Raw genomic sequence first — 24,329 nt, 5'->3', positions numbered from 1 at the left:
ACACACAGGCAGGGTAGGACAGGCAGAGTATGGCACACACAGGCAGGGTAGGACAGGCAGAGTATGGCAGCCCTATGCTGCTTGTGGGAGGTGAACCTGGCAGGGGTTTGTTGTGGGAGTTTGTTAGCAGTTGGAAATAGCCATTAAATGATCCCTAAGGTGTGTAATTATGTACTGGGGGTTGCTCTGCTATCCACAGGGGAGGAGGAGGCATATGGAATTTAAGGGTATATCTTAATATGACATAATTCTTTCACATATGAATGATGGTTGATATCCCCACAGTAAGGACCAAGCATTTGGGATTTTGCTGTGCTACCACCATTGTGATAAAATAGGTGTGGTTTGAAGTGGGTGTGGTTTCAAAAAGGGGAGTGGTCAAAACTGGCTTCCATTAGCGGCCCTCCACCATGTATGCTAGAGAAATTCCGGCCCTCGGCACCGTAGAAGTTGGACAGCACTGTGTCAGCATATTCTCCAGTGCTCTCCCCTAGGGATTATAAAAAGTTAGATTGGATTATTTTAGTCCAATTACTAAGCAGTGTCCATTGAGTTAATTTTTAACTTGAAATTACCCTTTAGCTGCAGTTTTAAGTACAGACTATGTGGAATGTACATTTAGTTTTCAAGGATTAAAAGGAAACATGGGTATTTTAGTGGGAATTGGTCCCTGCTGGAGTGGCATTGACTCCGAGCTATGCCCAAGGCAAAAAGTACACTTCAGTTTAAATGAGAAATTGCCATCAACATTTTCTTGGTCATTAATTATATGTGTGTTGGATATAACGTGGAACAATAACAAGATTTTACATGGACACATACTGTATATAAATATCTATGTACAGATTGAGAGAATAATATATTTGTTTCCAAAAACTGCTTGTTTTAGTTTGAAAGCAACATAGGCTGACAGAAACATTATAATGCTTTTTATAGAAGTAAAATGTACAAAAGGAATTTGAAATTTGTTGCTGTGCAATACAAGGTGCTAAAGTGTATCTTTTAAAAAAAGATATATATATATAAATGTTTTTTTAATGTGTACTGAATTCTTACATTGCGATACACATAGTCCTGCTTTATTTTGCGCATTATTCAAACCAACTCCATTATTTTATGTTGCCAATTGCCATCTTGCTGTCCTTGTTCTTAAAGCTTGTATAAATGCATTCCTTTACCACCTTTTGAGATGTTTTCTTTCTTCATTTGGGAAGAATCTCCATTTCTTTTTAAAATTATATTTCTTATTCCTATATTCCTTTTGCTCAACAGTTACTAATATTTTACTGTGTGTGATATGAGCCTGAGAATAGCACACTAGGGGAGGGACTGGAAGGCCTGTATTTGATAGGTTATGCTTAAGAATCCTGTAAAAACAAAACATATTTAGGAGTCAGACTGCTGTATAACAGTTTCACCCCAAAACTATACTTTTTTATACCTTTTTTTGAATGCTGCATTTTCAAATTGCCAAAGAGGGGATGGCTTATACCCTTGCCTAGTTATGCTTCCCTTTAATACAGTTGCCATGGCTAAGCTTAGCATGATAAATTATAGAACCCAGCCCCCATTCTTGTGTGATCTACATCTGCATTTTCCAAAAATTTGTAGGGACCCATAGGGTTAAGCTCCCTATGGCTTTATACCTACCGCTTCACACCTTTACTGTTATTGGGCGAAGCCCTCTGTACTCAGGTCACAGTTTAGAACCACTGTCCCTATTGGTCTAGTTAGGTTGTTCACACCCCCTGCAGACTGATATAGTGTCTAGCAGGAGGGTGTGACTTCCTCTTTGGCTGAAGTCTGCCTTCCAAGCAACACTCCATTGAGTCTGGGAGCAGACAGTAGGCCCCAGAAGTGATAACATCCACTTGGGGGACAGGGCCCCGTGAACGAGGAATTAGCCAGCACAGCGGATTGTTTAATAGGACTTTCCAGGAAAGTCAGCTCTAGCAAGCAAGGGCAGTCTTAATAGCCCCATCAAGGAGAGATTAGATCCAGGAGTATTTCTCCTATCCGGCAATGTTGCCTCAGTGTAGGGCTAGAATAACCCTGATCCCTACTCACCGGAGGACTCATATGCTAGAGGTTATCAACCTGAAGGAGCAGATACTACCCAGACTATCTCCAAAAGGGTATTGGCTGAAAGGTGTGTTTCCCTGCCCAGACTTTCAGCAAGTTGTAGTTCAACTACACCCTCAGCTCCTATCCAGGTTTCTTCCATTTAGCGAAGGCCCATCTTAAGAAAGAGGGTTGCATGTAACACATGCTCTACATCAGTGCTGTCCAACTTCTGTTGTACCGAGGGCCGGAATTTTTCCGACCTACGTGGTGGAGGGCCGATAATGGAAGCCAGTTTTGACCACTCCCCTTTTTGAAACCGCACCCACTTGAAACCACACCCATGTTATCACATGACCATACCCATATTAATGGTTGTAGTACAGCAAAAACCTGCCATACTCTGCCTTCCCTACCCTGCCTGTGTGTGCCATACTCTGCCTTCCCTACCCTGCCTGTGTGTGCCATACTCTGCCTTCCCTACCCTGCCTGTGTGCCATACTTGGCTGGTTTGTGCCATACTTGGCCAGTGTGTGCCATACTCTGCCTGCCCTACTCTGCCTGTGTGTGCCATACTCTGCCTTCCCTACCCTGCCTGCGTGTGCCATACTTTCACTGTGTTTGCCATTCTTGGCTGGTTTGTGCCATACTTGGCCTGTGTGTGCCATACTTGGCCTGTGTGTGCCATACTCTGCCTGTGTGTGCCATACTCTGCCTGTGTGTGCCATACTCTGCCTGTGTGTGCCATACTCTGCCTGTGTGTGCCATACTCTGCCTTCCCTACCCTGCCTGTGTGTGCCATACTCTGCTTGCCCTATGATGCCTGTGTGTATGGCACACACAGGCAGCCTACAGTGACACAATGTTGGCACTGCTCCTACAGTCTGCACAATAACTATATATTAAAAAACTTTTTAATTGCAGTACCACCTCAGTATATGTTCTTTTTGTAGTGTGCAGGGATTATTTGTGGGTTTCTACTGCTCCTGAGGTGTGAACAGGGGAACAATGGGGGTGATTACAGCCTGAGCCTGAGGTGTGAACACTGCAGGGGGTGAACAATGCAGAGATTAAAAGGTGTGAACAACACAGGGGATTACATGTTTAAACAATACAGCCTGATTACAGCCTGAATCTGAGGTGAGAACCATGCAGGGGGGGCAGTTAGTACTGATACCATTTAAAGCTTACACAAGAGTAAGCCATCAAAGCAGCCAGACAGGTGGGGGGCCACACAGAGGGGGGTCGCGGGCCGCCAGTTGGACAGCACTGCTCTACATCATTTCTAGCCTGGTTTAACCCCTACATAGCCAAAATAGTGTTACAAATGTTTTATTAAATACTCTTCTATTTCCCAAATAGATGATTTTGTATAAAGGATATCTGTTGTTTCAGTACTTTAGCTCAGTAAAGCTCTCCTTATATATATGAGAGGTCACCACTGCCATCCCTGTGTAAGTCCCTTGTAGATTTCTGTAAAAACTACAAAACAGTCTATTTAATATTTAAAAAAATAAAAAGTGTTAAGAAGTAATCCAAGCTTTCCTTTTTAGCCAGACCATTAAATAATATCTAGATGAAACAATTAATTACTGCAAGATCTGTTTGTTTAAGCCATACAAGATGGAAAGAAAAATATATGGGCATAGATTTAGATTTTTCCTATCAAAAGAGAGTATTATTTCTGCTGATGCCATCCTTTCATGTGGTTTAACAGAGTACAATCTGCTGCAGAAAAGAAACTGAATGAGATCAAACCCATTTAGCTTATAAGTACTACACTGGCAACAAGCCACTAAAATATAAATAGCCTCAATGTCAATTGGATTCGTTTATACAATTAAATTACGTAGTTGTACATTTTAAGTGTTTTATTTATAGTTATCTATTAAAGATTGGTTTTAGCTAGGAACCCCTTCCAAAAAGGAAATTATATGAGATTTTCAGGAGATGTCATCTGAACAAATTAAAGAAATGGTAACATGTTTTAATAATTGATTGGAACAAGTCAATATGGGTATAGGATCTGTTATCCATAAACCCCCATGTTACGGGAAGTCCATATAGTCCACTTAAATCAAATAATTATCATGTTTTAAAAATCTTTGGGGAAGTTTTTAATATTTCCTTTTTCTCTGTAATAATAAAACAGTACCTTGTACTTGATCCCAACTAACCTGCAAAAACCCATATTGGTGGCAAATCAATCTTAAGGTGGCCATACACGCACCGATATTATCGTACGAAACCTCGTTTCGTACGATAATCGGTGCGTGTATGGCATGTCGGCGAGCCGACCGATATCGCAGGAAGCTGCTGAAATCGGTCGGCTCGCCGATCGGCCAAGTTAGAAAATTTTGATCGGGCGCCATAGAAGGCGCCTGACCAAAATTCTCCCTTCAGAGCTGAATCGGCAGAAGGAGGTAGAAATCCTATTGTTTCTACCTCCTTACCTGCCGATTCAGCCCTGAATGGTGTGTGGCGGATCTGACGATGTTTCGTGCGACCGACGGTCGTACGAAACATCGTGAGATCGCCACGTGTATGGCCAGCTTTATTGTGTTTATTTAACATGTAAAAGATTTCAGCAGCCTCAAGGTGTGGTGACCAAATTTACAGGTCCCTTATCCAGAAAACATTCTGAATATACCTATACCTGTATTACTATACCAATTCATGGCGTCCGTTTACTAAAATTGGCTATGAGCAGTGCAATGCTTCCACAGGCTAGAGTACAAACATTAGCAGTGCTGCCTCCATCCTAGTTTAAGTGACGGAACCAATCTCCCAATCTCCACACCCAGGTATCTCAGCACACTTAATACTGCAGGTCTTGTGAAAATGTATCCTGTCTTTTCCACATTTCTGTTATTTTTTTTTATTTTAAAACACTTAGAGATCATTGCTTAGTTTTTACCCTTCTCACCATCTGTAATAAGGAAAACTAACAAGTTTAAATAAACCCCACCCGTGCTGCAGCCCGTGTCTCAGGTTACAGATGGGGAGAATTTCATTAAAGTATAAAAGGTCTCTGTGAGAAGTAGTGCCTTTTCCTCCAACACATTTTACTTGAAGGACTTGAAAGTTGGAAGATGAAAATATTTAAGGTTTAAGTTTTGCCATGTTAAGGGGCACATTTACTTTTCCACAAATGCTCCGAGTGTTCGTTCGATCGGTCCAATCGTGTTTTCTGTGACTTTTCCAGCTTTTTTGACGCTTACGCAACTTTTCCATATTTTTAGCGTGAAAATATCGGATCGGTTTTGCCGCTGTTTACAATAGTTCGGTACGAAAATTTCTTGACTTCCTGATCGCCAATACGATATTATCGTGACTAATACGATTTTTTCGTAAGCATTTTTGTGATATTTGCGATCTTCAGAAATTTTCGTTTCCAATCCGAATTTTTCCCATTCGGGATTCGTACTCTGCCCCTAAGTGTAAGCAGTAAAAACCATAGATATAATGTAATTTAACCATTAGGCAACACTAATCTCATGTCCTCGTCTGAGAGAGTGTATCTAAAATTGTGTTTTTTCATTCAAAAATGAATCCAATGCAATAAAAAATTAAAAACCAATTATAACACTATAAAGAGTAGTCAGTAATAATCTGATTAGTTACAGTATATAAAAACACAGCACAATATAAAAATAAAAATAAATTCTTGCTACCCTACTGTATTTAATGCCACTAAAATACTAAGATAATGGAAATCAATACCTAAAATAATAGACAGCCTATTCACAGATAACAGATAACCGAGAAGTAGATTTGATTAATTCATTATACAATCAATATTTCATCATCACTGGATACAAAATGTCAACTTTAAAACACACATTTCTATAAATTGCACAAACAACCTAACCTACTGTATGTGGGTTGCCAGCTGATCTTAACTGTTACTCCCTGCCTCTTTATATGCCTTTGGCTGTTGGGAGATGCTGGGGTTTGAAGTCTAGAAACATATGGTGTGGTGCAAATAAGCTTCTATGTGTTAGAGCAAAATTAAATTGTATGCAATAAATTCTGCACTTGCATTTAAGTTTATTCAAGTATGCAAATAAATGTAGCAAGATAAATGTCTCCCAGGGCTTTCTTGGGGCTGACAAAGTTGCCTAGCTTTCCTTTGGCACCAAACTTATCTGCACACTATTGAGGGTAGAAGTACATATATTTCTATATCTTAGGAGAGTAATGTGAAAGTAGTTGTGAAATAATATTCTTATTCTTGAAATGATTTCCTATGCAAAAAATAGAAGGTATCAAGGGAACTGCTGGCATCTGTTTATCTGTTTATAGCAATGGCAAGATTAGTTCTTGTTCAAAGTGCCATGTGAGGGAAAAGCTTTAGTGCAAACAAGAGCGTTATTTGAATTGTAGATCATGCTTTCGCCATCTGTGGGAACTGATGGTGTGTCAAAAGTAATGTGTTAATGAAATCATAATAATTTCACTCTAATAAAATAGCAGCTTAAATGACAGTGGCGGAAATGTTAACAATTTGCTTATAGACAAATGATAGATGGTATTTTGTATTTGATAACCTTTTAACAGAGCATTTAGAATTAGTTAGCCAATTTTTCAGGTAGAACAATCTATAGTTGTAAGTGCCGCATGAAGGATAAAAAGGTCAAAATGTAAGAACTTGTCCAAGGTTACAAGGAATTGGATTTAACCCAGGGTCTCTAGCTTGTTTATGGCAAATAAAATGTAGCTAAATGGACAACTCTACACCACAGAGCAAAACAAAATGGATACTCTAGGTGGGTATTATTGTTCAACTTTTCCAAGCAGTGAGCAGGCAATTTAAATGTCATGATTGTGAGCAATATAATATTGCAATGTAGATGTCTTACTATGCTTTTGTGCTAATATATGGGCCATAAGTATCCTTTTGGAAACCACATGCACCTGACATTAAAGGACTTCCACTTATTAAACACCACTCTCTTTCAAGCTGATGGTATTATTAGGTTCCTATCAGAAATGCATAGGTTGAGCCTCATTTTTGAGCCAACTTTTTTTTGTGCAAAATACATTGGGGTCTATGGACGTTTTGTTGGTTTCCTAAAAATATTCACTGACGGCAAAATGCAGAATTTTGGCATGAATCCATAATCGGTAAAAAATTTCACTGATTACTACTTGTCTATTATAAAGTAATAATATTCCCCTTCTTGTTAAAAATACAAGGATATAGGAGCAATAAAATCTCTGTTACACCTAATATCCTTATATTTTTCTATAGATGGTACATTATGCAATATGTAATGTTTTAAGGGATTTAAATTCAGCTTTCAAAACATGTTCTTTTTATTCATCCAAACCACAAAGCATGTAATATTAGAAGTTATAGCTCTCTTATTAAATCTTAGAAATGGTATTGGAATGTATATAGACAGTTCTTGCTTTTATATGCTGAAATAACTCTTAATCAGTGATGAGTGTAATGTTTCACCAGGCATGGATTTGCAGCAAATTTCCACGTTTTTTGTGAAATGGTGCAAAAATTTTCCACAGAAAAAATTTGTGCCAAGCGATAAAAAAAAGTTTAATGCAAAGCGAAATGGGACAGATTCGTTCATCACTACTCTTAGGGGCACATTCATGAAAATGCGAGTTCCAATCCCGAATGGGACAAATTCGGATTGGATACGAAAATTTCTGAAGATCGCAAATATCACGAAAATGCTTACGAAAAAATCGTATTAGTCACAATAATATCGTATTGGCGATCCAAAAGTCACAAAATTTTCGTACCAAACGATTGTAAACAGTGGGAAAACCTTTATGATTTTTTCGTGCAAGCGTACGGAAAAGTCACGCAAGTGTATGGAAAAGTCTCGCGGGCGTTGAAAAAGTTGCGCAAGACACGGAAAATTTGGTGAAAATGCGCTCGGAGTGTTCGTGTCTTAATAAATCTGCCCCTTAATGTGCTTAGAAATGTCTGTAATGCCTGTGGCCTTTATATAGCCATGCAAATCATTGCATTGTTACTTCTTATATTGTTTTTATTTTACAATAGAAGCTAAATTTTGAAAATTTGTGAAATTAAAATACACACATTTATAAATCTATGTGCTTTTGGAGAGAAGTATTGGTTAAATGAACGGCTATTTCCAAATTAACTGTCTGTAATGTATTTGAAAACAGTTTGCAATGAATATCTTCTGCACTCTGTAATTTATGCAATAAATACATTTATTTTTCTTGTTTTAGGTATGTGATTGGTGTAAGCATATAAGGCATACTAAAGAATATCTGGATTTTGGGGACGGGGAAAGAAGACTTCAGTTCTGCAGTGCAAAGTGTCTAAATCAATACAAAATGGACATTTTTTATAAAGAGACACAAGCTAACCTTCCAGCTGGACTGTGTAACTCATTACATCCTTCAATTGATAATAAAGCAGAAGGCACCGGGGTACAGTTGCTGACTCCAGATTCTTGGAATATACCGCTGACAGATGTACGCAGAAAGGTTCCTTCCCCGGTGTCTGTAACAGGCCAAATTCAAGGACCTGGATCATCAGCATCTGCCACTGCCTCCCCATCTGAAACTGCCAATAACTCTGTTACTAAAATCCCTACACCAGTTCCCAAATCCATTCCTATGAATGATTGTCCAAATATTCCCTCAGTTCCTGTTCCACCACCTGCCAGTATTGTGCCTCCTATGGGCTTGCCACCCAGAAGTCCTCCAATGATAATGACAAATCGAGGACCAGTTCCTTTGCCTATATTCATGGAGCAGCAAATTATGCAGCAAATTCGCCCACCTTTTCTTAGGGGTCCTCATGGCTCAAATCCTAACAGCCCTTTGCCCAATCCAATGATTCCTGGTATGGGGCCACCACCAGGTGGTCCCAGAGTTTTGGGCCCCACTTCTAGCCCTATGCATAGACCAATGTTATCACCTCATATCCATCCAGCTACAACACCTACTATTCCTGGAAACCCCCCAGGGTTGCTTCCACCACATCCACCTGGAGGTCCTTTACCCAGTCTTCCTTTCCCCCCAATGGGCATGATGCCAAATGGCCCTATGCATATGCCACAGATGGTAAATTTTGGTTTACCATCACTTGCTCCATTGGTGCCACCACCAACCCTTTTAGTGCCATACCCTGTCATTGTCCCCTTACCTGTTCCAATACCTATTCCTATTCCCATTCCTCATGTAGTTGATTCCAAACCCCCTAATGACTTCTCCAGTAATGGTGAAAGCATCATTCCAAATTCATCGAATGACACTCTTGGGGCAAAGCCAAAGGATACAACTTTGCCTTCAAGGGATTCTAAGCAGAGGTCTATGAAGAGTTCTGATTCCTCATCTGGTGGTTCAGGGCAATCTTCTCACCAGGCCCCTATGCTTCAAGAGCACACTAAAACTGAAGTAGTGGATTTGACAACGAGGACAGCAAGCCCAGAAAACAAGCTTAGCCTCCATAATACACTTCAGGTACCCCAGGATGGAGTTATAGACTTAACCATGGCACACAGATCTAGACTTCACAATGTAATTCATAGAGCCCTTAATACTCACTTGAAACTTGAACATGAACCTAACAGTGTTGTTAACCTGGCCTTTGGTAAAATGGATAAAAACAACTGTACTGACTGCAGGGACAGTCGTAGCCCAGGAGAAACAAAAACATTTCCATCTAGTGATCCATCTTTTTGTGACCCCATTTCCGTTGCCTCAAGCACTCCTGGGCATGAACCCAGTGCAACAGTTTGTAATGTCATTGTAAATGGTACAAAGAGTGCAGAAGGCACTAAGAACTATGAAAAACATCATGAGCAAAAAAAGACACTGCTAGACAAGGAACCAGTTGTAAGTGAGCTGGAATCTGTTAAAGAAAACAATTGTAGTTCAAACTGTCATTTAGAAATTGATGCCAGCAAGAAGAGTCTTGTGGAAGAGTCCCTCACAACCGGTGACAAGCAAGACCCCAACCTTAATAATCCTGCAGATGAGGACCATGCTTATGCTTTGCGAATGTTGCCTAAAACAGGTTGTGTTATTCAGCCTGTGCCAAAACCAGCAGAAAAGACAGGAATGGCTCCGTGTATAGTCTCTACACCAATTCTCAGTACAGGGACAGAGGATTTGGAGCCACCATTGAAAAGGAGGTGTCTCCGTATTCGAAATCAAAATAAGTAAAGGTTTGTGGAAATAATTTATTAATTTCCTAATATTGTCATGTTCCTATAATAGTTTTTAAGAGCAGTGCATCATATGTAGCTGTACATTATATGTAGCTCCTGGTGGCTTGCACATACAACTATGTCATTAAACGCATTATGTTATCAGGGCCAGAACTAGGGGTAGGCAGAAGAAGCATGTGCTAGGCATGTACAGCTTTCTTTACCTCCCCCCTAGTCTGCGCCCTCATTCCCTACTGCCACTGCCTCTTTTCCCACAAGACAACAGGCGCTGCTCCAGTGTATGCTCCCCCACCCCACTTGCACTAAAGAGCATGCATACATGCCATGATGCTGCAGGGGGGGAGCATGCACTGGAGCAGCACCAGGAGGCTGGCTGGGTTGCCTGGGGCACCCAGATGACTTGGCCCAGCTCTGATCAGGGCAATCACAAAATTGGCAGGGGGGGGGCTTAACTGCAAATAGCTGTTTATTTTAAAGTGGCAAACTTATAACATTTTAGGCCCCTCAATTGACCTTTATTGCTTTATAGGATTTGAGGGGCCTAAAACATGTTGTGTGTGTGACTTTAAAATAAACAGCTATTTGCAATTTAGTGCAACAGCTATTTGCCTGTTTAGTGTTTCCCCTTGCTTGTTTTCATGGTTGACTATGTTTGAGAGTAGGACTGCATTGATAGGGGTTGATGCACTGAGTGTGCTACAGGCTATGCACTAAAAATCTAACTGATAATGTTATCAGGGACCTATACTATAAGGGTGATGGCACACATGCCATGGAGATAGCACACATGGAGATTAGTCACCCACAATAAATCTCCTCTGCTGCAGGCAACTAATTTCCTGAAAATGTTTTCTCACTGGCAATAATGTAATTTGCCAGTGGGAAACATATGCATCACTCCAGCTTTCGAAGTAGGCCAAAATTGCCTTAGGTGACTACTCTCCACATCTGCATAGCCCTTACCCAGTCTGAACCTGATTTTTGTACCTTTGTGTTTATTGTGATATGGCAAGCAAACAGACTAAAGCTTTTTCTGCTGGGTTATTCAAAACAACCATGGGACCATCACACCATATTAAAGGAACAGTAACACCAAAAAATGAAAGAGCTTTAAAGTAATAAAAATATAATGCACTGTTGCCCTGCACTGGTAAAACTGGTGTGTTTGCTACAGTAACACTACTATAATTTATATAATAAGCTGCTGTGTAGCCACGGGGGCAGCCATTCAAGCTGGAAAAAAGGAGAAAAGGCACAGGTTACATAGCAGATAACAGATAAGCTATGTAGAATACAATAGTGTTTTATCTGTTATTTGCTATGTGCCTGTGCCTTTTCTCCTTTGAATGGCTGCCTCCATGGCTACATAGCAGCTTATTTGTATAAATTATAGTGGATTTTCTGAAGTAAACACACAACTTTTACCAGTGCAGGGCAGCAGCACATTATATTTTAGTTACTTTTATACACTTTCATTTTTTAGTGTTACTGTTCCTTTAAAGGGGACCTGTCACCTTAAGAAATAACTCCAAATTATTTTCTATATTGTTAGTTGAGCAAAATAAACTTTACTTACTCTATATAAATAATATAAATGTTGTTTCCTTCCGTCTTGGAATTAGTCAATCAAAGCAAGCAGGCAGGCACCATTTTGTGGACACTGTTATGAAGGCAAACTTTGTATCATGCCAAAATCTTGTGTATGTGCCAGAATGGGGGACCAGATGCCCATGCCCATGCTTGTACTGGCTACACAATTAGATGAGGAGGAGGGAGGGGAGAAGTGAGATGTGCAGTGACATCTAGGAAGTGCTGAACGGAAAGCTAAAGTTATAGTCTGCCCTGCCTCTATGTCTAAGGCATAAAGGCGGGGCAAGCAATATATGATTGACAGCTGGTATTTTTAAATGCCTTTATAATGGGTATGGATGTGTTAATATAAAAATGAATTTGGGTTTCATGTTTAATTTGAAAAGGACTTTTACTATACAGCTTTTTATGTCTGGATGACAGGTCCGCTTTAAAGGTAAATAATATCCAAAAGGTGGCATTCAATAGTATGAGACAAACATCATTCCAATCGTGAATTGGCATTAATTCTCCTTTTTTTTTGGAAGGCTACAACAATGTTAAAAATGAATCTAAACCCTTCATAGCACTGTCTCACTGTCCCTTCTAGTTCTCTAAGGAAGATGACAGGAACTGAAAGGGGATCTATATCCAACCATAAACCTGTCCCACTGCGCCCCCTAGTTCTCTATAGCAGTTGGCAAAAATATTAATTATTTTAACATAATTATCTAACATGCAAGATAATTCATTAGTGAGAAATCTACTGAAAAAAAATAATTATAGATTCATAATAACCTACCACAGAGAATGCTGATTACCTGCCCTATGTCAGTCATCTTGATGTGCCATACACATGTTATTTTGTCATTCTTGTTATATTGAACTAATCAACTCTGGGCAAATGTAAACATCAGCTGTAAAACATTGCAACCAATTAAATGTGTGTGCTCATTTATTAACCTAAAGCTGAGTTACTGCCCAGTGCTGAAACCCAGTGTTGCTTAGTTGTTAGGAAGTTGAATGATTTCAGCTCCATTTATAGGAACAAAGAACATGGAGCCCAATTAACAGAGATCAGGTTCGGCTAAACTGGATGATTATGTTGCACATTGATAAGGTTGCTCACCCAAGAAATGTATAATCAGCAATATTGCTTTAAGGGTACAACCCTGATACTTCTGGAAAGCAGCTCCCCGCATGCTTTAGGCTAATGCCACGCAAGCTTATTCTTTAAGAATGCTGAGATATTTAATTAAGGTGTAATTGAATAATGTACCATTTATGCTCCTGGTACAAGATATAGTACTGCCTGGATGAGTTCTTGAACAATCAGAATATCCAAGGCTATTGTGATACTAATATCTACAGTTAGTATTAGTGGTTGTAGATATAGTTTATGTATGTGAGTCTATAGATTGGTAAGTATAGGTTGTGTGTGCTGGATTTACTTGGATGGGTTGAACTTGATGGACTCTGGTCTTTTTTCAACCCTATGTAACTATGTAACTATGTATGTACTGTGTGCTCAGTTAACCTTTTCAGTACATAAAAATTCCCTACTAACAACCTTCTCCCCCAAAATAAACACTGAGCTGGCTTTATTTTTACACCATTTTATATCATTCTTTCTTGTTACCTACATAGTCATGATAAAGAAAATAATTGTTCTGACCCAAATAGATTTCTACACTGCTTTTATCTAACAGAATTCTTCACTACAATGAAATGACAAGCTAAGCCAGTAAATCCTGCAAAAAACAAAAGAAAAATTAAAATAAATATGCAGGCAACTTTTAAACTTTATATGCAGGGAACATTTAAAAATGGAGCTAAAGTAGTGCTTTATGGGTAGGTGGTCAGTAATAATAAAATTAATGTGAGACAAGTCCTGTAAGAATGTCTCTGTAATATGTGGGGTGTCTCAGTGAATAGACAGCCCACAAGGAACTTATCAAGGCAAAATTTACTTCTGTTTGTACAAAAGCATGTACTTTTATCAATAATAAGGCAAAATGTTTTCATTTTCGGTGAAGCCCACTGGCTATAATCCCAGTCCAATCGACTTCACAGATTGAGAACAACAGGACGTTTCTCTGTGACAAATCTATTGCTCTCCTTTTGCAGACATTTTACATAGGAGAAATAAATCAACTTCTTTGTGCCGTCTGTGATGCTTTATTGGCAGAATGCCCTTGTTAGGTGCTTCACAGATAAGCGACTTTATCAGTGTCAGCTGTAAAAGTGGTTTTAAAAAACTAAGAAAATTATGCAAATTCAGTGGTTAAATTCACAGAATTCCATGGTAGTTATACATGATATTTCAGACTTTATTGTATTATTATACAATAGATTCCACTGCAATAGTGCACAACCTTGCAATAAAAAAAAAAAACAACTCTTAAAATTCAAGCTTGCATTTTTGATAAAATAACATGGTTTGTATATAAAGTATTTGAAGGAACCAATCAGCCGTATTGGGCTGCAAAATATTTATGTTATCACTTTGATATACAGGTATAGGACCCGTTATCCAGAATGCCCGGGACCAAGGGTATTCCGGATAAGGGGTCTTTCCGTAATTTGGATTTTCATACCTTAAGTCTACTAAGAAATCAATAAAACATTAATTAAACCCAATAGGATTATTTTACATCCAGTAAGGATTAATTTTATCTTAGTTGGGATCAAATACAAAGCACTGTTTTATATTTACAGAGAAAAGGGAAATCAATTTTAAATATCTGAATGATTTAATTAAAATGGAGTCTATGAGAGACAGGCTTTCCGTAATTCAGAGCTTTCTGGATATCGGGTTTCCGGATAACGGATCCCATACCTGTATAGGGTTTTGATAGCAATTTGAAATTGCAGTACAGAGCCCCTGCAAACAAAGACAATACTTTATAGACAAATCCTCTTCTAGTCAATGGCTCATTGATGTAAGTGCGAGATTCAATATGCTATTTCTACCAATATGCTAATGTAATGAATGTCCTATGCCAGTGCTCTTATTGGCATAACTAAGGGGTGGGGATTTCCCTTTATATATCTGTTTCTTTTTGAACTTTTTGTGAGAGCACCTGAGGAAGGGGGAGCATCCTCCGAAACATTGTGTGCAGAGATCTCAATAAACAAGAAAGTTATTAGCACATTGATTTCATTTGAGTGCCCTCTGATACAGTTTGATATATGTTGACAGTTCTTTGGCTCCAGAGCAAAGGAGTTTGCAGATTTGGGCACCATCTCCCATTTGTGAGTATTTTCACACATAATTGGGAAACATTTTTGAGGAAGCAAAAATGTAACATCCTAATTTCACCTTCATTAGCAAAACTATAATAAAGCATAAAACAAGACCCCCAAACCCCTAGAAATGTGTTCAAATTTTATATAACCTGCCAAATTTTGGAAAATGGGAGTGGTATTTAGGGGGTGTGGCCACAACAATGGATGTGTCTAAAAACAATTTCACTGCACTATGCACTGCTTTTTTTTATCCATTTTTCAAATGTTCAGATGTATGAACACAGTGTTAAGATTGAATACACTTACGGATGGCTTCATGCAGCGTGGGCAGCAAAAAACTCTCTCTAAACATACATTAAGGGGCACATTTTCTAATCCACGAACGTCTGAAAGTGTCCGAATGCGTTTTTTTCGTAATGATCGGTATGTTTGCGATTTTTTCGTCGCTGGTGCAATTTTTTCATATTTTGCACAACTTTTTTGTCGCTGGTACGACTTTATTGTATATTTTCCACGACTTTTTCGTCGCTGTTGCGAAAAATTTGGATTGTTTTTTCCGCCGTTTACAATTGCTCAATACGAAAAAAAACATGACGGCGACGAAAAAGTAGCGCAAAATACGATAAAGTCGTGACGGTGACGAAAAAGTTGCGCAAAATACGAAACAATTGCAACAGCGATAAAAAAAACGCAAAATTTTCGTTTCCAATCCGTTTTTTTCCCATTCGGGATTTGGATTTGAGGATTAGTAAATGTGCCCCTAAGCTACAGCAAATATTTTTTTATGGGCAGTCTCACTCAATACATTCAAGAGATAGCATTACACATGGCATTTGCTCATGTCAGTTTGTAGTTTGAGCATCTTCCAGAGCTTATAACTTAATCATTCTGTTTGCTGCTAATATTATGCCCTGGTTAATGCAGAAAATTAGGAAATCAGGATTTGTTTATGGCCTAGCCAAGCCTAGCTTAGACAAAGATGGCCTCAAAGCACATATAGTTTTTGGAGGGCGTGAATCTACTGGAAGCAATAATCTGGTCCCTCATTTCCATGTATTTATACAAAGCACTCTGTAATAATGGGCAATGCATTGTCACTACTTATTTAAAAAAATAGCAGCAATTACACATTGCTGTTGTTTACCAGCATTATACAATGTTGCTTTCCAGTTATACACATAATGAAGCAATTAAAGCTAATTAACATCTATTTAAAGAAACTGTGCCAGGCTGGCAAACAGCAAAGCATTGTTTCTAGATAATAATCATTTTGAAATACCACTGACTAACTTTCTGTAGTAGAGAGAATCTGTTTTTAATCAGGATCACTTGTAAAGTGAAAATCTAGCTTAAAATTATTTTTGGGATGTGCTTGGTGGGGGGGGCGGGGGGATAATCCATTCCCTGTAATGACCAGGAAACATTTTGGGATTGTATGATAGGTACGTGGTGGGCCAATGTCCCAAACAGACACAAAGAAAGAAATTTTAATTGTAATAAAATAATTAAAATTTAATTTTAAAATACCAATACTGAATATTTCTCTACTTAATGACAAAAAGCCAGTTCACATTTTAATATTTTATGTCTATCCATTCTTTAATGGCTCCTACACATATACATCTGGTAGATATTCTTCTTTTATATTGTCAATGTAAAAACACTGTACAGGTAAAGAATACTGATCCATATGATAGTGTTTCATCACCAGGGTATATAGCCCAAGCCACAGCAGCCCTATTATACAGAGCTTTGTAAATTCTATTAAGCAATAAATACAGCATTAAATGTATTTAAAGTATGGGTATGGGATCTATTATTCATTATTCAAACTTCAGAAAGCTCAGAATTATGGCATGGCCATCCCCCAATAAATCTGTAACTTGTATTTGATCAAAGCTAAGATATACTTTTAGCAAAACAGCCCTATTGGTTTTATATAATAAAACCCAGGTACTGACCATTCTGGATAACATTTCACATGCCTGTACTGGTGAGTAAATGAAATGGTTGCTGAAATGTAAAACAAACTTAGAATACTGTCCTACCACATTTAAATTCTCTTTTCTTGTGAAGTACAGTAATACATTTTAAAAAGTTTTTCCCTCCTATTTAATCAGTTTGCAGGTCATTTCAGACACCCCTCATTTATCAAACATAACATTTATGTAGCCCTTCTGTTCCAAGACTTTCCAGAAGCTCCAGACCTTGACTGTCACATATTATTGTTGGCACTGCTGCGCCAAAGGGAAAACATATAACGTTTTTCAGCCTATGCAATGCAGTATAATATATGAATTTAGTAAATCTTCCTCCTTTTGAGCATCCTTTGGATGATTCCACTTCTACACATTTGTCTTTGTTTATGAATCATTATGGTCTTAAAAGATTATCCAGAAAGTTCCGAATTACGGAAAGGTCATCTCCCCTAGACTTCATTATAAGCAAATAATTCTAAAATGATTTCCTTTTTCTCTGTAATAATAAAACAGTACCTTGTACTTGATCTCAACTAAGATATAATTAATCCTTACTGGAGGCAAAACAGTCCTATTGGGTTTATTCGATTTAAATGATTTTTAGCCGACTTAGGTTATGGAGATCCAAATTACAGGTCCCAAGCATTCTGGATAACAAGTTCCATACCTGTATAATGGATTACCTGTTTATTTAAACATTGCTTTGAAAATACACCGTTAATGACAGTATGATACTTCAATAAACAATATGGAATTTAAGGAGAACTAACCCCTAAAATTTATAATATATATACATTGGATGCTGAGTACATTACTAGTAGACTAAGGGGCTGATTCATCAAAGTACGAGTTCGAATCTCGAATTGGGTAAAATTCGGATTGAATATGATAATTTCTGATGATCACAAATATCACGAAAATGCTTACGGAAAAATCGTATTAGTCACAATAATATCGCATTGGCGATCCAAAAGTCACTAAATTTTCATATCCGAATGATCGTAAGCGGAGGGAAAACCTTTCTGACTTTGATCCTTCTGTGCATGGTTTTGGAAGCCTCCCATAGGGCTCAATGGCACTCTGCAGCTCCAACCTGGCCCAAGGAAAGTCTCCCATAGGGCTCAATGGCACTCTGCAGCTCCAACCTGGCCCAAGGAAAGTCTCCCATAGGGCTCAATGGCACTCTGCAGCTCCAACCTGGCCCAAGGAAAGTCTCCCATAGGGCTCAATGGCACTCTGCAGCTCCAACCTGGCCCAAGGAAAGTCTCCCATAGGGCTCAATGGCACTCTGCAGCTCCAACCTGGCCCAAGGAAAGCCTCCCATAGGGCTCAATGGCACTCTGCAGCTCCAACCTGGCCCAAGGAAAGTCTTCTATAGGGCTCAATGGCACTCTGCAGCTCCAACCTGGCCCAAGGAAAGTCTTCTATAGGACTCAATGGCACTCTGCAGCTCCAACCTGGCCCAAGGAAAGTCTCCCATAGGGCTCAATGGCACTCTGCAGCTCCAACCCGGCCCAAGGAAAGTCTCACATAGGGCTCAATGGCACTCTGCAGCTCCAACCTGGCCCAAGGAAAGTCTCCCATAGGGCTCAATGGCACTCTGCAGCTCCAACCCGGCCCAAGGAAAGTCTCCCATAGGGCTCAATGGCACTCTGCAGCTCCAACCTGGCCCAAGGAAAGTCTCCCTTAGGGCTCAATGGCACTCTGCAGCGCCAACCCGGCCCAAGGAAAGTCTCCCATAGGCCTCAATGGCACTCTGCAGCGCCAACCCGGCCCAAGGAAAGCCTCCCATAGGGCTCAATGGCACTCTGCAGCCCCAATCCGGCCCAAGGAAAGTCTCCCATAGGGCTCAATGGCATGCTGCAGCTCCAACCTGGCCCAAGGAAAGTCTCCCATAGGGCTCAATGGCATGCTGCAGCTCCAACCTGGCCCAAGGAAAGTCTCCCATAGGGCTCAATGGCACTCTGCAGCTCCAACCCGGCCCAAGGAAAGTCTCCCATAGGGCTCAATGGCACTCTGCAGTGCCAACCTGGCCCAAGGAAAGTCTCCCATAGGCCTCAATGGCACTCTGCAGCACCAACCCGGCCCAAGGAAAGCCTCCCATAGGGCTCAATGGCATGCTGCAGCTCCAATCCGGCCCAAGGAAAGTCTCCCATAGGGCTCAATGGCATGCTGCAGCTCCAACCTGGCCCAAGGAAAGTCTCCCATAGGGCTCAATGGCATGCTGCAGCTCCAACCTGGCCCAAGGAAAGTCTCCCATAGGGCTCAATGGCACTCTGCAGCTCCAACCCGGCCCAAGGAAAGTCTCCCATAGGGCTCAATGGCACTCTGCAGTGCCAACCTGGCCCAAGGAAAGTCTCCCATAGGCCTCAATGGCACTCTGCAGCACCAACCCGGCCCAAGGAAAGTCTCCCATAGGGCTCAATGGCGCTCTGCAGCTCCAACCCGGCCCAAGGAAAGTCTCCCATAGGGCTCAATGGCACTCTGCAGCTCCAACCTGGCCCAAGGAAAGTCTCCCATAGGGCTCAATGGCACTCTGCAGCTCCAACCTGGCCAAAGTAAAGTCACAATATCGAAGCTTGAATGAATCCGAAACTTTCGTACTCGGCGCAACAATATGATTTTGTATGAAAAAGTTGCACTAATGTAGGAAAAAGTTGCAGGAAATACGCAACAGTTGTAACCTTTAAAAAAAATACAATTTTTTTTGTATTACGGACCTGTCGTACTTTGACAAATGTGCCCCTATATCTTTAAAACTAAGCTCTGTGCTCTTCATTTTGCAGACAGGCTGTGTTCATATGTAGTCAGGGCCTGGGTCCCTAGGGACATTTACTGGGTAATATAATATTAGGTGCAAAGTTGGCTTTGGCCCAGTTAAAGCTGGGGGCACCTTTTTATAGTACGATACCACAGGATAGCAGCTGCATTCCTTTGCAGCTTTCCAAATTTAAAATGTTTTAGTTGCTAGGGTCCTTCAAGGTAGTTACTAAAATGGTAGACTGGAAGATGCTTAGGAATTGCTCTAAACAGAAAGATAAGTGATACAAAATTATTACTTTTTCCCTAGCATCCAGTTTAATATTGTCTTAGAATATTGCTAGCTACATCATTCTCAAAGTTAATTTTTTATGTGAACCCCTTTTTTTAAAGTGGATATACACCAAAAAAAATAATTGATATAAACTAACTGAAGGTACTTCTCAGAGCAGCTTATGTTTCTTGCATTTTTAAAATTCCAATACCTGGCTTACCTGATACAGAAAAGTTTGCCTAGTGCCTATTGACTATTGACTAAGGGAAGTTGAATCAGTGCACTGCATTAAATATGAAAAATGTGTCACACTAGTAATACTACTACAGGAAATGGGTTTTCTGCTTTGCATTAAATCCAGCCATGTCATTAATACATTTACATATGTATTTAATTGATCCCATACATGCTAGTTATACCACAGTAAGATATGGATATACTGTACTGTACTGGATTCTATTTGCTGCATTAACCCCAGAAATAACTGTAAGGCGAAAGCTAACACTATATTAACTTTTGCTTTCTACTCATCTCTGAATTTGCAATAGTGTGCTGCCCCCATAAAAATGCATAGGCAAGCAAAGATGTGTACAGTATGTTTGTCTGATCATGTTATAATAAGCTTTAACACAATTGCACTAATAACATGTACAAAACATTTGCATTGCAATTGCATTGTCCTGCATTCCTTTTGTTTAATCATTTTTAGCAACTGAGTGAGCTATATAATATATGTAAGGTGTGTTTGAACCTGACAGAATGAACAGACACGGGTTGTCTGGTTTAAATATCATCGTCCTACCCCTAATGTTATGCTACGTCCCTAACACCAGCCCCCTGTCCGGACATAGTGGCAACCATATATATACTGTTACATAGACACTGGTACTAAGTAGTGTTTCTAATATGCTTTCAAAATACTGCATATAAGTTCTGTATACAAAGCACAGAAAGGGAAGCCCGATACAGCAATTGCTGAAAAAGGGCTCATGACTGGGTGGGACAAACTGCCAGACAGGGGTTAATAGTTGGGGCTTAGTATTTAGCATTGGGGGTGGAGCATTTGGTATTTGAAGCAGGCGCAGTTATGGAGGGCATCCAGTTGGAAAGAGAAATTGCCAGCGATTAGTCTAACCTATGCTGTGGGTCAACTCCAGAATGTGGGTTAGACCGGGCCCTGGCACAAGAGTGCTTCTAGCAGCTGGTCAACATCACAAAATGGGTTACACCGAGAGCTGGCGACTTTTTTTTTTGTTTTGTGCACAATTGTAGCCATATATTGCTTTTAGCTGCCATTCAGCCTTTAGGACAAGGAATTACTTACTGGTGTATGTTAATGAGCTGGAGCTTAAAAGCAACCTGCTTTCTTACTAAAGCTCCTGAGTATGTTGTGTTAGTGAAACTTGCCCTTCACATTTTAAAACATTTAATACAAGAAATGCTGCATATTTATTTTAGCAGGTCTATTTTTTAATATATTTTTTTGCTAATCTTTACTTGTCTGTGTCTTTTAGGATGCTGACTGACAGAGTATCTTGCATACATAAAGGGAGCAGTGCAACCATTCAACTCCACCAAACATCACCAGCTGGTCCATACTTTCTTTCCTTCTGCCTAAAAAGCTTTCTGCAGCTTTTGCCTATCACCTGATTTTTTGCAAGAAGAACCATTCAATCTGGACTCATAGGATGATCATTCCTCATTTTACACTAGCCACCCAGTGAGCCTGCCTTTATGTTACCCTGTGTTTTTTCTCAAGCATATGGACCAACACAGTACCCATCCTCTCAATGCCATTGTTCCAAACATATGACTGGAAGAAAAGTGAACGTCAGCCTTTTTTCAAATTTTTTTTTGTTAAAGACTGTTTTGCTGCTACAATGAAAATTGTACTTTGCATTAGTTAATGGAACTGTTTAAAAGGGTAAAAGGTTTTGTACTGAAGTAGGAACACTTCAAAGTCATCTCTTTCTTACCCAAAATGCACTTTTAATCAAATTATTTTAAACGTTTTATTGGCTAATGTTGTATGTTTTTTCTTTTTTTTCAAAGAAAGGCCACCTTTAAACTGAATGCCATATTTTCAGTGTTAGACTGTATGGATTTGAATTCTTAGCAGAGTACAGAGTAGAATGAATAGTTTATATTGTGGTTTCTTGTACAGGCTAGATGGCAAAAGAGATCTGCAAATGTTTATTCTCCTCCACTTTCTTTTAGCAAGCTCCCCCTAAATGGCACCCCAATCAGGAACAGAGTAAAAAGCGTTAAGCGAAAGACCAATATTCCCTTAAGGTGTAAAATAATCCAAGGGGGAAGGGAGAAATATTTGCCGAGCGTCATAAGAGATATGGATGAAATTTCACCCCTGATAGTTTTCAGTGATCCAGGAAACCAGCAAGACAATCTCTCCACATATACAGAGCCCTTTCATAGTAATTGGAATGGTATGGGCATGCCAGTGACGGAATGGGGGACAAAGTGGAATTTTTTTTCCCCAGACACCCCTGTTTGTGGTGCAACCCACTCTCTTTTCCTGCTGGATATTCTGTTTCAGTGTTTGCTTACTTCTGTCTTGATTAAGAGAAATGTGCAATTCAATCCTCAGTCACTGGTCAGAGGATAACAGGGTAGAATTCACAGTAACTTGTGTGCACTTGTACAGATGTAGCCAAGAGTCCAAAATTACACTAGTTTAGAGCATGTATGCTGGCACTGAACATTAAAAAACTGAAAGAAAATGAAAAAAAAAAAGCGGAGCTGATGTAATGTACTTTTTTTATTTTTAGATACAGGTTTTCAAAAGTCTCATTAAAAGAAAAAAAATCACATTGTGATCCAGTGTAAATGTTTACCAATTCTAATAAAGCATGTGCTCACATAATTCTGCACAGTGTCTGCTGTTTGAAGCAGACGTGTATTTTATAAAAGACGTGAATTCAATGTAACGGCATTCTGTGCAGGAAGACTTTGGGCATAAAAGCTTTTCTAGTGTATGTGTACTGTTATTACTATTGTATATACTGTATTTCTATAGCTTTCTTTGTACAAAAAAAAATCACTTAACAGTTTAAGCTACTGTTTAGAAATTATTCTTTATTTATTAACATGATTTCAACTATGATTTCATGGCTTGTTATATCAAATGACAGTATCTTTCTTTCATGTTTCATGTTTCCAAGGTTGTAATGTTGATCCTTGCTGGGAACAGAAGATATATCCAAAATGTTTCCAGAATTAAAAGATAACCCATGATTCTTCAGAAAATATCCTGACTTGCATTTATTCCTTATAGTCCCACAGTCTGAAAGGTGCCATCATGTGCATGGAAAGCAGTTAACCACTTTAGTGCTAGTGTGGTCACATGACATTTCTAGCGCTGGGGAAGTCAGCTTTCACAGGCCACTTGGGAATTTTAAGGCACAAGAACGATATTGTTATGTTGTACATTTCTTTGTATTTTGGAAAGTGGGCTGGGGTACATTTCCTGGATGTCTGTACATTTGAGAATACCCTTTTGTTTCATAAATACCAGTGCATACTTTAACCAGCCTGTTTTGCTCTTCATTCTAACACCTCCTTTCTGTGAGGATCATGTCCCTCTACCATTAAAAAATTAACAATAGTGATGTGTCTCTAAAGGTTAACGGGGGTTGACTGTTTCACACCCCTGGTAAAATGCTGCCTGACCTGAGCTCCTTGTCTTGCCTTATGGTGGAAATGACACTGGGTACCATGGAAGATTCATCAAAATGCTATTCAAAGATATTGCATCATACATGTTCCTTGAATCTTGCGGCAAAATATCCCTTTGCTGTATTAGGTATAAGGTAAAGCACGGGGAGGTGCAAGGGAGGCCTAAATAAACTCCTGTCTTGATATAATACAGGGGTCTATCTGGACGCTGCACTTACATACACAACAGACTGCCTGTACCTAATGAATCTCATGATAACACCATTTCTGATGTAGAGGAGGGACTGTGATGTCGCGGGGTGGGGAAGAGGTGGGCCGTAACATCACAATGTTACTGAGTCCTGACCAAATTCCTAATTTGGGAAACTGGGAAGGAGGTTTTGACCCGGACAGGCCTTCCAAAAACTGGGCTGTCCGGTTCATGCGCAAAAAAACGCATTATCGCAAATAGTTATTTCTAACGCATTGTGTTAATTAGCGAATAGAAATAGTACTAACGCATGATTCACAAACACATTTTAAGCATTAAACGCACAAAATATCGCTTTAATCTGTGCGAATATTAAC

At 39.5% G+C, this 24,329-nt stretch overlaps 1 protein-coding gene across 5 annotated transcripts in view; it reads left to right on the top strand.

Annotated features, from left to right (window-relative positions):
* Nucleotides 1-23,610, top strand: part of sobp (sine oculis binding protein homolog) — a 99,048-nt gene extending 75,438 nt beyond the window's left edge. For 4 of the 5 annotated variants that reach the window (XM_012962644.3, XM_012962643.3, XM_031901460.1 and 1 more), the window contains 2 exons: nucleotides 8,287-10,235; nucleotides 21,584-23,610. In XM_012962644.3, coding sequence (XP_012818098.1) covers nucleotides 8,287-10,233 — 1,947 coding nt within the window. In that variant the 3' untranslated portion in view covers nucleotides 10,234-10,235; nucleotides 21,584-23,610. Of the gene's footprint in view, nucleotides 1-8,286; nucleotides 10,236-21,583 lie in introns of those variants that run through there. The other variant, NM_001103208.1, reaches the window with a different exon arrangement.
* The last annotated feature ends 719 nt before the right edge of the window (nucleotides 23,611-24,329 follow it).

The sequence above is a fragment of the Xenopus tropicalis genome, chromosome 5, assembly GCF_000004195.4.
Source record: "Xenopus tropicalis strain Nigerian chromosome 5, UCB_Xtro_10.0, whole genome shotgun sequence".
Lineage (NCBI taxonomy): Eukaryota > Metazoa > Chordata > Amphibia > Anura > Pipidae > Xenopus > Xenopus tropicalis.
This window is presented reverse-complemented; position numbering and strand designations above follow the sequence as displayed.